This window comes from Grammomys surdaster, unplaced genomic scaffold (genome assembly GCF_004785775.1).
Source record: "Grammomys surdaster isolate TR1022 unplaced genomic scaffold, NIH_TR_1.0 239, whole genome shotgun sequence".
Taxonomy (NCBI): Eukaryota; Metazoa; Chordata; class Mammalia; order Rodentia; family Muridae; genus Grammomys; species Grammomys surdaster.
The window spans coordinates 9477596-9492487 of NW_021604684.1; the positions used below are offsets into that span (position 1 = coordinate 9477596).

Genomic DNA, 14892 nt, shown 5'->3' on the forward strand with positions numbered 1-14892 from the left:
GGAGCTCAAAGAGACTGAAGTGACAATCATGGCTCTGTATGGCTCTGAGCTAGGTCCTCTGCATATACATTATGTTTTCGTAGCTTGGGTTCTTATGGGACCCCTAACAGCAAGAATGGGGAGTATCTCTGACACTTTGGCCTGCACTTGGGACCCTTACAACCTTAGCCAGTCTTGATAATGAAGGTTTGTGCATAGTCTTATTGTCATTTGTTACACCATGTTTGGTTGATATCTCTGGGAGGCCTGCTTGGTTTTTTGTTTGCCTGTTTTTGTTTGTTTGTTTTCTTTTTAAGGGAGGAGGAGTGGATCTAGGGGAGAGGGGAGGTTGGGGGCTGAAGGGCTGGGAGAAGTGGAGGTAGGAGAAACTAGGATGTAATGTATGTAAAGAATAAAAATTTAAAAAGAACTAGTGGCAAAAGCATCTGTAGATTCAATAATCACAAGACTCCAGTGTTACGAAGTAGAGAACCAAATGAATTTTAAAGTCAATATGATTTAAAAAATAAATAACCCTAAGTAGTCAGCACATAAGAGAACCTGACACAAAATGATAAATAAATGCTTGTTTAAGGAATAAGGGCTGAAGTGCACTTGTTGCTCTTGCACATCTAGGACCCAGATTTGGTTCCCAGCATGCACATGGTGGTTCACATCTGTGTTTAGTAACTCTGGCTTCATAGGATCCTATGTCCTCTTCTGATTTTAGAGGAGAGTAGGCTGCACATGGTGCACAAGCAAACACTCGAAACATACATTTTAAAATCAGCATGGTGGCTCAGGCCTGTAATCCCAGCAGCTGAGAGCCTGGGGGAGAATAGCCAGTCTAGGTTACCAAGTGAGACCGCGTCTCCAAAGATACGAGAGAGCATGTCCATAATCCCAACATTTGAGAGGTGGAGGCGGGAAGATCAGGAGATCAAGATCATCCCCCACTACGTAAGTTCAGGACAGCCAAAGCTACCTGTATCTAAGTTAAGTAGTTAAAAATAAAGAAGGGGAGAAACGGTAGAAGGCAGGTGAAAAATGTAGAAACTGGAAGAAAACAAACACCAAAAATTCAGGATCTAACACAGACCCGCTATTTCAGCACATGCTAGTCTTGTCACTCAGGTCGCCAGCTGGGTCAGCAATTTACAGCACTAGAAAGACACGCCCCCAAAGGACTCCCCCCCTCCGTTTATCTCACGAGATCATCACAACGTAGAAAGATAGAGCGCAGGTTATTCTGTCCCCATGTAACAGACAGAGAAGAGACATCACAAAGCTAGTAACTGGTTGGACTCCCTTCTGTGCATCTTCCTGCAGCTGGGCCCTTGGTCCTGATGTTGAGATCCAAAGAAGCGGCACACCTGCGCCTGAGCAGAATGAGCCAACCAATGAAGAGCCCGCATCCAAGGAGGAGGGACAGGGACGCTGCCAATGACTGAGCTCTCCCCGAGACAGATGTAACTAATGAGGACTTCGTACTGCAGAGGGACGGTTGCTCGACCAATGAAAGACTGAGACCAGACAGGCTGCTAGGCCAGATCGCCAGTAGGGCGGCAGGGCGGAGCGCACAGTCGAGCGCCAACCGCTAGAGGCCGATCCGCAGCGTGCTGCCCGGTCACCACCCGCCATGGCCCGCGCTGCCCCGTTCCTCGCCGTGCTGGCCACACTCCTCACCGCCGCCGCTGCAGGCGGAGACGCACCGCCGGGGAAAATCGGTGCGGGAAGGATGCGATGGGGTGCTCACTGAGGACGGGCGGGAAGAGGGTTCGCAGCTGACCGGGGGTAGGGGAGGGCTGCTCCGGAGACGAACTGGGTGTAGGAGAGGCTAGGGGCTGCTGGGCGCGGAAGAAGAGTGCATAGGGGAGGTGATGATGGGGAGGGTGGTTTGAGCACGAAGAGAGGGCCACCTGGGAAGGAGGAGGCCCTGGCAGTAATAGCCACTGACAGCTTGCTGTCTGCAAAGCACATGGTCTCTGCACATTTGCTCTAGAGAAGCTCGCGGGTGACAAGACAGGAGCTGGGCGGGAGGTGGCGTTCGCAGGGGTCTGCTGAGGTCCTTGTATATAGCAGAGGCTATGGCTGTGGTTCCTGCAGGACGAGAGGCCCTTCCTTAGGATGAGAAAGTTCCGTATCTGAAGAGCGCTTGGCAGGCTTTGCGGGCGCTAAAAACAAAAATAAAAAAAGGCTTTGGAAGAGTAACATTTAACCAGAACTTCCGGTCCGTAGAAGGCAGTTCCTTCCACAGGACAAAACAATAGATCGCTGGGGGTGGATTTGTTGAGTGACAGAGTGGGGAACTTTTTCCCCTCAGGCTCCATTACTGCTTAGCTCCGCCGCCCAATATGGACAACTCTTAAGCAACAATCTTTTTTTTTTTTAATTATTATTTGTGTGGGTTTTCCCAACATTTCATTCCAAAGTTCTTCGGGCATACAGTAAAGTTGAAAGAATTTTACAATCTCCCACCACCCACTCTGGCATTTGCCACTAACACCACTTACATTCTGGTGCATTTCAAAATAAAACTGCAGGCACCGGGACACCTCACTAAATACACCATTGTGTAGTTATTGTCACTAGTGCCGCGTTTGTTCACTTTTTTTTTCCTTTCTTTTGTTTTCACTCTGCATGACTCAGAGATTCTCAACTCTCTTTGTATATGTATTCCTACGAGCAGAAATGCTCAGCTTCTGGTTGTGGGAGGGCAGGCGGGAGTGCCTTGGGACATCCGGGGCAATCATAGACTTGCCTGGACCAGTACAGTTCTAAAGTGTAATTGTGTAAGAAAACTCCCCAACAGGCCGAAAAGGGTTAAGGCTGACCAAAGCATACTGGAAATCGATTTATGACTGAGAGTCCATGGAAAAGAATCTTGGGGGGGGGGGAGGGGTTGGGTATTAAGAGAAGGCCTAATGGAGGTTGACTTTGGGGCAGACTTGGCAGGATAATGAAGAGTTAGGCAGACAGGGACCAGGGATGTACAATACTCATTTTCTTAGGAATGGGTAGCAGGGACCCTTCCCAACAGAACTAAATGGTGATTCCATAGCTTGCATCCTGCCTCCTTCCAGCTTGTCCCGACACACCTCACCCAAGTCCTTCCTTATTGATGACAAGCTGCCTTTTAGCCATCCTGAATGCCTTCAACCCCTTGGTGATTTGGACTGGACCTAGAAAGGAGGAAGGACAAGGGTGCTTCCTGTTTGAGGGCATAATCCTTGGGCTCCAGCAGGATTTTATCTCACTGCTTCTGAGAAGGAGGTCCTAACGACCCTTTAGAGTCCCCCTGATGGCCTGCTCATGCTGTCCTTTCTGCTCTCACGGGCATGCAGGTTTTTCTCAGAATGCCCTGGAAGCATTTGGTCCTTCTTGGTTATGGATTGTTCTGACTGACTGTACACGAGTCTCTGCCCATTGGCTGTTTAGGCTCCCAGGAACCAAAACCCTCTGTTGGTTCATCTTTGAGCCTTGGTACATCTTATAGGACAAAGCAGTGTCTGTTATGTATGTCCCATAAAGCTGTTCACAGTGGCATGACATCTTATAGCCTGGGAGAGTGGGAGTTGAGTGATATCTCCATACCTTGAAATGACCATTTCTTTGGAGAAAATGGGTAATTTAGGACTCTCCAGAGAAAGTGGAAGGGGAGAGCAGAGTGGTTAAGAAAAAGCTAAGGGTATTCCTGGGAGTGACTTTTTGGTTGTTTTGTTTTGTTTTGAGACAGGATTTCTCTGTGTAGCCCTGGCTATCCTGGAACTCACTCTGTAAACCAGGCTGGCCTCAGAGCTCAGACACCTGCCTGCCACTGCTTCCCCAGTGCTGAGATTAAAGGTGTGACTCACTCTTAAGTACTGAAGAAAAGGAGTTGGTTATTTCAACATGCAATGGATATGTCGTGGACTTTGCTACCTGCCAGGGTCTGGGGACAAAAAACCCTACTTCCTCTCTGTCCTCAAACCTTTTGACTACAGTGTGGCAAAGGCAGAGAGTGCTGCTGGGAAATATGTGGGAGAGCCCTGCCTCTCCCTGGAAGGTGGCTCTGACGAGCTGCGCTGAGGGAGTCTTTATCTTCTTGCCTGGCTGGATGGGAATGCTGGGCTGTCAGTGAGAGGAAAGCAACGTTTCAGATATAAGACAGACAGACAGAATGGCAGGGAAGGCAATAGCCCAACCTGCGGTTTTCATGACAAGTTTGCCCTCCTCCCTCAGGACTACTTGTTGACTGTCTGTCTGTCTAGACAGTGGTTCCCAGCAGCAGCAGGTGGTGGGTTGGATTTTGACCAAAGGTTGACACACTTTGCTTATAAAGAGCTAAAGAGTAAATATTTGGGGATTTGAAGGCCACCTCATGACAGCAGGTAAAGAAAGGGTGTCAGTAGCATGGCTTAGAGGGAGGAGACTCACTTGAGCCTAGGAGTTCAAAGCCAGCCTAAGCAGCATGGAGAGACCTTATCTCAAAAAAGACAAGACCAGCCAGCCTTGGTGACTCATGCCTTTAACCCCAGCACTGGGGAGGTAGAGGCAGGTAGATTTCTGAGTTCAAGGCCAGCCTGGTCTACAGAGTGAGTTCCAGGACAGCCAGGGCTACACAGAGAAACCCTGTCTTGAAAAACCATAACAGAAAAAAGAGGTAAGGTAAGACCTATGCCTGTAAAACTTCTAAAACAAGCCTGTACTTGGATTTTGACCTACGGGCTGTAGTGTGCTGATCCTATATTAAGGAATGGTTTCCAGCCACCAACAGAAGTGCTTGGTTGGTAACTTTTCACCAGTTAATTCTGGAATAGGCAAAATGGAGGAGATGGGAAATTTTATAAAAATCTAACTTTGTTATCTGATTTAAAAAAAAAACATTCATTGATATATGGAGAGGGGGTACATACATGCCACGGCACTTGTGTGAAGATTGGGGGACAACTTGCAGAGGTTAGTTCTCTCTTTCTACTACATAGGTCCCAGGGACCAAACTCAAGGTCAGCAGGTTTGGCAGCAAGAGCTTCTACAGAGTCATCTAGTTGGCCCAATATATATTCATTCTCAATATCTCTCTCTCTTTATCTATCTCTCTCTCTCTCTCTCTCTCTCTCTCTCTCTCTCTCTCTCTCTCTCTCTCTCTCACTGTTTTGTCTGTCTGCTTGTTTTAGACAAGGGTTTCTTCATGTAGCCCTGGCTGTCCTGGAACTCACTTTGTAGAGCAGGCTGGCCTCAAACTCAGAGATCCATATGCCTCTACCCCCTCCCATCCCAAGTGCTAAAATTAAAACCATGTGCCACCAGTGCCCAGCTCAGTTTAATGTTTTAGAACATTTTGAATTTTGAGATTCTTTCCTTCTCTCCTGCTAGGGTCTTCCTTTGTCTGATGAGGGTGGTAGTAGGTACAAGAGGGTCAGGCAGCCTTTAATTGTTGGGCTTAGAGCATCTCAAAACTCAGACTGAAATTACCCCCTTTGAAATTTCATAAGCCTGCTAAGTGCAAGTGCCAGAAGCCTGCACTCTGCACTGGGTAGTGTGAAAGTAACCAGCCTCTCTCTGTTGTGCCTCTTTCCTTCCCTGCCTTGTGTGGACTTGCTGACAGCTGTGATTGGAGCTGGGATCGGGGGCTCTGCCGTGGCCCATTTCCTTCAGCAACACTTTGGACCCCGAGTGCAAATCGTTGTCTATGAGAAAGGGACTGTAGGTGGCCGCCTGGCCACCATCTCCGTCAACAAGCAGAACTACGAGAGCGGGGCTGCCTCCTTTCACTCTCTGAGCCTCCACATGCAGGACTTCGTCAAGCTGCTGGGTGAGTGTCCATCACGGGGGCTCCAGTGCCCAGTGCCTCAGGCTCCCCCAGACCCTTAAGGTCAGATAGTCATTTAGCTCAATCTCCTCATTTTACAGATGGAGCAGCTGAGACCAGAGAGGGGAAAGAACTTGCCTGAGGTACACAGTGAGTTAGTCGCAGAGCTGGGATTAGAACTCAGGTTTGACCTCCAGACCAGTCTTTCCCTTTCAGCTTACTGTCTCTTAATTATGCAATTACATCAGTGTCCACATCCCGTTGCCCACCAGATACCTGGTACTCTACTAGGTGCTATGTGGACATTACCTCAAACCCTACCAGCCTTCAGGATGAGAGACAGATCTCACTCTAAAGAGACTGGAACTCAAACCATTAATTTATTTCAGCTGAGACAGCCATGCTATATAAGCAATAAAGCTGGGACTCAAAGCCAGCATCATCTAAACTCCAAATATACACCCTGTTTGCTCAAGACGGCCCAGCTCTCAGAAGTGGTCCTGCGGGAGCTTGCCTTGTAGATACACAAAGTAGGTACATGCAAACTCATTCACTACATCAGGTCTGCCATAGCAGAAGGCTGGCATGTCCTCTCGGCCCGCCCTCTTCCCTACTTGGGGTCAAACACAATACCAGGAAAGCACACAGTATACTATCCCTACTTGGGGTCAAACACAGTGCCCTGTAAGCACACAGTATACTATCTGAGATGCAGGAGGTTGTTAAGGAGCAGGATAATGTTTATGTTATGTTAGGGTCGGGGTGGGGTGGAGACTAAATCATGGTCATATACATACATATTCATGAGTGGAGTGTTCTTTGGAGTGCTAAGAAGCTAGAAAAAACTCGTGTGAGGTCAGGGCCCCGTCTCAAAGCCAGCCCTGTCACAACAGCCTTTAGACATTCTGGAATGGTAGCCTGTCCCTCACTGTTGGCTAAGCAGATCGCTGTTGAGAGAAATACAAAATAGTACATTGTTCTCATCTTCGTTTCCGTATTCACTAGGAAGAGCAAGAGTTCTCAGTGTGTTCATTAGCATGCTGCTTACAAAGTAGCATATACGAACAAAATAGACAGTTCCAGCCATTTGCATCAGGAAGGCCCCAGTGCAAAAAAGCTCAAGGCACTGCTTGGGCCTCCTGGGGTCCTTGAAGGGGCGCTAAGGGGGGCTGCTGGTCTCCTGTAGGGCTGAGACAGCGGCGTGAGGTGGTGGGCAGGAGCGCCATCTTCGGTGGAGAACATTTCGTGCTGGAGGAAACTGACTGGTACCTGCTGAACCTCTTCCGCCTCTGGTGGTACTACGGCATCAGCTTCCTGAGGCTGCAGATGTGGGTGGAGGAAGTCATGGAGAAGTTCATGAGGTAGGGTCGGGTGGAGCTGCAGAAGCTTGTTAGGAAACCAGGGATGCTCTTAGGAAGAAATTTATTGGTTGGAAAGTGTGAAGGGCCTGGAGGGGGGAGGTAAATCCAAGGGCCGAGCACAGTTCAACGCAGGCTCAGAGCAAGCCCCAGCCTGAGGAGTGAGTGGGACAAGGCCCCGGCCATGTCTTACTAATCTCCATTCTTTCCTCCCACCAAAGTTCTGAAGCACAGGCTGCAAACTCAGTAACTTTCAAAGGCTGATGTGTGGCGTGTGTACTTGAGGTACCCGGCAGGAAGAGGACAGGGAGGCAGGATAGCTTGAGGAGTAAGGCCATCTCAGGGAGGCAGCCAGCTGCAGCATCATTGTGGTCAGCCACAAGGAATCACATCATGAAAATTTCCAGCTTTTCGGTGTTTATCTTTAGTTGGTTTTGTAAGCCAAATGAAGCATTTGTGTAGGCTATCCGCAGCCTGGGGTCACCCACTGGCAAGCTTGTGGTCCCCACTCTGTCTCTCTAGAACAGTGGTTCTCAACCTTCCTAAGGTTGCGACCCTTGGTTACAGTTCCTTGTGTTGTAGTGAGTCCCAACCATAAGATTATTTTTGTTGCTAGTGCAATTTTGCCACTGTTATGAACCTTAACGTCAATATCCTATATGCAGAGTATCTGATATGTGAGCCCTGTGAAAGGGTTATTCAACCCCCAAAGGGGTCGCAGAGCACAGGTTGAGAACCACTACTCTAGAACAAACATTCTCTTTTCTTTCCTCTTGTGTGCCAGCCCCTCCCCGTTACCTCTAGATACAGAGGACAAGTGGTCTGAACTGGCTTTACTTACACATCAAGCAGCCACGCCTCTCCTGTAAGCCCCCTGCTTCCTGGAGCCCTGAGCAGAGGCTGCCCCTTGGACCCTATCACTGACCCTCCTCAGTGTCAGATGCTGAGCTGTGGTCGCATAATGCCCTCCTCTCCCTCTCTGCCCTTCTCCACTCTTTCCACTCTATGATTAGGCTATCCAAGATGACATGTTTTCTTGACATTCTCCAGATGTCCCACAGAAATGCTGCATTTCCGCTCTGTCTCTTCTTTCTTTTTAAATTAATTTATTCTTTGATAATTTTATATATGTATGTAATTCATTCTGGTCACAATCCTCCCTCCTTCCTTCCTCCCTCCTTCCACTTCCCCCTTCTCCCCCTCCTCTCTCTTCCCTCCTTTCTCCTTCCTCTTCCCTCCTCCCTCCTTCCTTCTTCCCTCCTTCCTTCTTTCCTCCTTCCTTCTTTCCTCCTCCTTCTATCCTCTTCCCTCCTCCCTCTTTCTTCTACCCTCCTCCCTCCTCCTCCTCCCTCTCTTACTCACCTCTCTTCCACTCCCACCAAGTCCTCATTCCACTTTGATGTCTTCTGCCTTGGTTTTGTGTTTGCTGTGCCACCCACTGATCTCCCCACGCATGACTGAAGGTTTATGGGACTCTTATCTTCTGCAGGCTCTATACAGGCAACAACAGTTGCTTTGAGTTCATGAGTGCCACGGCCATTGCATGCCCATAAGACTATTTCACAGCCCTTCTCCCTACCACCCAGCCCGTGTGTGTGTGTGTGTGTGTGTGTGTGTGTGTGTGTGTGTAAGTAACCATCTTTCTGCCTTTGCTTGTCCACCCTGGCCTCAAACTCACAATCCTCCTTCTCACCCTCCCAAGTCCTGGGACTGCATTATTTCCATCATGCACACAGTCATGCTCAGCCCCCTCTTTCCCTCCATATGCTTTTCTCTCTTGTCAGTTTTAAGTCACCCTGTCATGCTGGCTGTTCCCTATTGCAGAAGCAAATTCTACCTGTCTTCTTCCAGTCCCTCATTCCTCTCCACCCTCTCGATACTGCAGTCTAGTGGCTCAATTGAAAACCAGGCCCAGAAAAGGCAGACATTCAAAGGCAAGCTAGACCAGAATTGTATCAGCAGGTGGTTCTCATCTGTACAAGTTCAGGGGCCGAAATGAATGGAGGAGGGATAAGATAGAAGCTCTGAGCAAGTGAGATCCCCGACAGGTCAAGCCAGAAGGGTGGGATCCCCAACAGGTCAAGCCAGAAGGGTGGGCAGTAGTGGTTGAGGTTATTGCTATCAACCCAGCTTGGTCCTTGAAGCCAGAACAGATCTAAAGCTAGGAAAACAAAATCTACTTATGTTCAGAGACATATCAGCACCGGGGACAGGAAGTGTGATGTAATTGTCATCCAGTAGAGCAACACTAGGAAGTCTGTGGGATCCTGGACTGTCTGTCTTTATCTCCGCATTGTCCCTGGCCACCAGTGATGAGGTACAGACAAGCCCAGTATAAACCACAGAACAGGCCAAAGGGATGGAGTGTCAGGCCTGCAAGAGGACCTCATTGGGTGGTCAGCCCAAAAGCCTGTCTGCACAAGTCTCCAGTCCCTCGATTCTCCTAGGATCTACAAGTACCAGGCTCACGGCTATGCCTTCTCGGGCGTAGAAGAGCTGCTGTACTCACTGGGGGAAGCGACCTTTGTCAACATGACCCAGCGTTCCGTGGCTGAGTCTCTGCTCCAGGTGGGCGTCACACAGCGCTTTATTGATGATGTCGTCTCTGCTGTCCTGCGAGCCAGCTATGGCCAGTCGGCATCAATGCCCGCCTTTGCTGGTGAGTGTGGAGGCCTCAGCCTGCTTGTCCTTCCTGCCCACATACTTAGAACAAGCTGGGTGTCTGTGAAAAGCTTTCTGGTTTATTACCATAGCCCTCATTCTGTTCTTTCTTACTTTCTTTCCTTCTTTATGTTTTTATTTTTTTATTTTTTTTTTTGAGACAGGGTTTCTCTTTGTAGTCCTGGCTGTACTGGAACTCACTCTGTAGACCAGGCTGGCCTCGAACTCAGAAATCCACCTGCCTCTGCCTCCCAAGTGCTAGGATTAAAGGCATGTGCCACCACTGCCCAGCCATGTTTTTAATTTTAAAAGCACGTTGTATTTAATGTTTGTTATCCACACTCATGAGTGGGAGGAGTCTTGGCCCGGGGATGAAGGCCCAAGATCTTTCTTCTCTCTCCCTAGGAGCCATGTCCCTAGCTGGGGCTCAGGGCAACCTGTGGTCCGTGGAAGGGGGCAACAAGCTGGTTTGTTCTGGTTTGCTGAAGCTCGCCAAGGCCACCGTGATCCATGCCACAGTGACCTCTGTGACCCTGCACAGTTCAGGTAAGTGAACAAAGCAGGAGTTACGTCCATACCTTTCCTAGCCAGCCCTCCTTTCTCTTCTGTGCCTCAACCTAGTGGTCCTTATAGGAAGTATTTTTTCAGAAAAACCAGTGGAAGGCCTACCAACACTAGAGGGCACTGTCATAGTTTACAGAAAGAGCTAGGAAGCTTCCTTCCATGGATCTACTATTCCTTTGAGCACTGAGAATTTGAGTGACATCCTTACCTTAGCCAGTCAGCAGCAGAACCAGAGGAAGGGCTTGGGCTTTCTAACAGCCCAATCAGTGCCTGCCCAACTGCTGCGTCAATATGGAAAGGAGATAGCCCAGCTGCCCCTGACACCAGACTTTCCCTGTACCCCCAGAGCTGGGTCCCAAAGGGAAGGTCGGTGGGTATAAGTGAACGTTTGTGTTCTCTCCCGCTAGAAGGGAAAGCCCTGTACCAAGTGGGATACGAGACTGACAAGGGTAAGAGCTCTGACTTCTACGACATCGTGGTCATTGCCACACCCCTGCACCTGGACAACAGCAGCAGCAACATCACCTTTGAAGGCTTTACTCCACCCATTAATGACATTCAGGGCTCTTTCCAGCCCACTGTGGTCTCCCTGGTCCATGGCTACCTCAACTCTTCCTACTTTGGTTTCCCCGACCCTAAGCTTTTCCCCTTCGCCAACATACTCACCACAGATTTCCCAGGCTTCTTCTGCACTCTGGACAACATCTGTCCTGTCAACATCTCAGCCAGCTTCCGTAGGAAGCAACCCCAGGAGGCCGCAGTGTGGCGAGTGCAGTCCCCAAAGCCCCTCTTCCGGACGGAGCTGAAGACCCTCTTCCGTTCCTATTACTCAGTCCAGACAGCGGAGTGGCAGGCCCACCCTGTGTACGGCTCCCGCCGCACCCTCCCCAAGTTCGCACTCCATGAGCAGCTCTTCTACCTCAATGCCTTGGAGTGGGCGGCCAGCTCCGTGGAGGTGACGGCTGTAGCTGCTAAGAATGTGGCGTTGTTGGCTTATAACCGCTGGTACCAGGACCTGGACAAGATTGACCAAAAGGACTTAATCCATAAGGTCAAGACTGAACTGTGAGGGGTCCAAGGAGAGCCCAGGAACTCTGTCCCACACTGGAGCTGGAGCCCATTCCAGTCCTCCAGCAGCACAGGACTGACGAGGCCACATTCATGGGCCGCACGGCTTTCTCTGCCCTCCTGTATTGAGCAGGTTCCCCAATGTGGGTCCAGGTGATCTACTGTCTGCTTATCTAAGGATCCTCTTAGAGGCTGCCTTTTTGGTTTTTATTTTTAAAGGAGAGATTAAGAAAAGGGAAGGAAATTCAAGTCAGTGTTTTGGGGTTTTTTGTTTTTTTGTTTGTTTTTGTGGAGTTTGGGTTTTGTTTTTGTTGGGTTTTTTTTGGTTGGTTGTTTGTTTGCTTGTTTTTGGGTTTTTTTGGGGGGGTTGTTTTTTGTTTTGTGTTGTTTTTTGTTTTGTTTTTTGTTGTTGTTGTTGGTTTGTTTGTTTGTTACTGTTTTTCAAGAAGAAATAAAAATTTACCCTCCAATCTACTTCTGACTTCGTTTCCTCACTAGAAGCCAAGATGACTGAGAAGGGGTATAGAGCAGAGAACTCAGTTTTATTTCATTTCTGTCTTCTATTCCCATCTTCCTAAAATGCACAGCCTTTCATTAAAACATTTACAACCAGCGGCTAAAAGCAGAAGGCAAGGTCAGAAAATAAGCATTTGAATGGGCTGTTTGGAGTGGGTTCTAGCTCAGAACTTCCTTAGAGAGCATTTCCACACATCTGACCTGATTCAGCCTAGTCTGACCTGAGGGAAAGATGGGTTTTAGGGAGAAGGGATGCTTTTGACATCCCCTGGAGGTATTGGCCATCCTCTTTATGCAAGGGTACAGGTGATGTGAAAGGTCCTGTGATGGTTCTGTCTTGCAAAGGAGACAGGTCCTCAGAGAGTGGTCCTGCCTCACCCCCAAAACCTCCTCCTAGCCAGGCAAAAAGAAGCATGGGACAGAGTTCTTCGGAGCTTAATCTGGTGTTTTCTCTGGTCCTAGCTTAAGAGAGAGGATTATGCTTTGCTTCTTCTATAGCCTATAAAGATCAGCAGGTTGGAGCTGGAGACGTACTTCAGTGGGAGAGTGCTGGCCTAGCATTTGGGAGGCCTTGGTGTTGGCTCCCTGGACCATTAAATAAATAGATAAAAATTAATATTGAATATGGGCATAGCTCAGTGGAGGACATACGTTTGGCATGTGTGAAACCCCTGGTTCAAGTCTCAGCACCACCACCCACCCACCCCCCAAAATTACTTTGTTAACAATGGAGTGAAACTTGTCTTCATTCCTTTGGATCTGGGCCTTTCTACAAAGGGAACACAGGAAGAAGTAGAGCCAGTATGAGCCGCCTACCCATGAAGACACACAGAAGCAAATAGACAGACGTACACAGGACAGCCAGGGTTATACAGAGAAACCCTGTCTCGAAAAAACAAACAAACAAAACCTAAAAAAAAACTGCTTGTGGTATAAATTCATCCACACATCCTCTCTCTCTCTTTCTCAATGTTAAGGAAATTACACTGTTTTTAAGAAGCAGCTACAGCTTTAAGTCACAGGATTGTAGACACTGTAAAATAACTTGATAGTGAAATAGAGATTGATATACCCGTTTCACAGATGAGGACCCAGCAATAGGGAAAGCCACCATCCATGTATAAGGAGCGTATACTAAGCATCACCAAGATTCTGACACATTCTCTATCAGGATGGCCCCACTTGCCAAGAAAAGGGGCTCCCTCCTACCTTCCCTATCCATGCTCTCCCAGGACTTCTGTGCTCTCCCAAGGTGACTTCCTGTAAAGCCTTGGACCCAGAGAGCACAGGACTTTGTGGATAGGTGGCTCAGTGGCATAGTTCATAGTTAGCATGTATAAAACCTGGGTTTGATTACCCTGTATTTAGGGACACACAGAGACCCAGAGAGCATCTGTGGGAGCCTTAGAGACAAGCAACCCCTGCAGAAGTGGCTGCTAAAGGGATCGGCATGAGCTGGCTCGTGGAGTGTATTTTCCATGTGTCTGGAACCAGGCCAAAACTCCCCAGGGGAATTTTAACCAGTAGACACTCTACAACAATACCAAAAAAGGTAAGTTACTTTCCAGCCCAGACGGGCGCAAGCCTAACCATTGGCTTTTCATGAATTAGACAATTAAAACATCGCACACTGAAGCTGCTGTATGCACAGGAGCCCAAGCAGCCAAGTGAAATATTCCTGCAGGGGGCTATTGACCCCTTCCCAGAGGGTGACTCCAAAATGCTAACTCACCCATGGAAAATAGCCCAAGCCCCTCAGCTGTCCTAGGGGGTGGGGGCAGGGTATTTTTAGAGCCCAGGACAGCTGATTGGGGATTTGCTCTGGGGTTAGAAGGCCCAGGGGGTAAGATTCAATTTCAAGGGGGAAGAGTTAGCATGGGGGGGGGGACAAAAACCTGTAGGGACTTTAAGATATTTAAGATAACTCTTTCTATACTGCCTGTGCTGGTCAGTAGAATGTCTTGCTGTGACCCAGTAGTTCTCAGAGTTTGGTCACAGACAGCAGCATAAGCAACTCCCAAGACCCACAATGTAATAATTAAAAGAAGTCACTGCAGTCAAGTGCCCACCTAAGTCAGTACCCTGAGTGCTGGGCCAGTCATCCGGCTAAACAAGCTTCCCAGGTGGCTGACTCACACTGGCATTTTGAGGATCACGGATACATACATCCGGCACTGCAGATAAGTGGCTGGAAAAAAAAAATCCATCTAGTTTGCCTTACATCTCTTGAGTGTTTAAATAAGCCAGAGTTCCTCTTCCAGGCATACACACACACACACACACACATACACACACACACACATACACACACACACACACACACACGCACACACCTTGGATTCTGCAAAGAATCCTGGGACTGCGGGCAACCTTTCCAGTCTGTGACAAGGGTCAGCTCCACAAAATCCAGGAGAGGCTGAGCCCTAGCTTGTCACTGCAGAGCCTGGAACCAGCCTCTTCTTAAGAGTAATTACTAACTTAAAAGTCCTAGTAACTTTTGGTTAGTTGAGTTGCATATGGTCTTAAGACAATCAGGCTTCCATTATACAGCTGCTACACAGACTTGGGAGCCCAAAGAAAGCCCACCACAATCTTAAATGAGAAATATGAGAGAGCAGTATTTGTTTCCTGAGAGACTCACGTATATCGAAGGCTGTACTCATAGTCAAGGATGGCCTTGAGTTTCCTCACCTACCTATCTTCAGAGCACAGATGTGCGCCACCTCCATTGGGTTTATATGGGGCTAGAGATGGAATTCAGGGCTTCATTTGTGCTGGGCAGACACTTATCAACTGAGCTATATCCTCAGCCCAGCATTTTCTAATAGTCTTGTTCACTGTTGGAGAGCCGAGTCCTGGAAAATGCTCACTCACGCTGATCTGGATCTGCGTCCCAGCGATCTCCAACCCCAACACAATTTTAGCATCCTAGTCAGAAGGAGCAAGCCCAATGCT

The 14892-nt window shown here is 48.6% G+C and overlaps 1 protein-coding gene across 1 annotated transcript; it reads left to right on the top strand.

Annotated features, from left to right (window-relative positions):
* The first annotated feature begins 1570 nt into the window (after positions 1–1570).
* Pcyox1l (prenylcysteine oxidase 1 like) lies at positions 1571–11891 on the top strand. The gene is made up of 6 exons (XM_028774219.1): positions 1571–1706; positions 5567–5773; positions 6957–7131; positions 9576–9787; positions 10195–10335; positions 10761–11891. The coding sequence occupies exons 1-6, from the start codon at positions 1619–1621 to the stop codon at positions 11420–11422; spliced, it is 1485 nt and encodes a 494-aa protein (XP_028630052.1). The 5' UTR covers positions 1571–1618; the 3' UTR covers positions 11423–11891.
* Positions 11892–14892: the final 3001 nt, after the last annotated feature.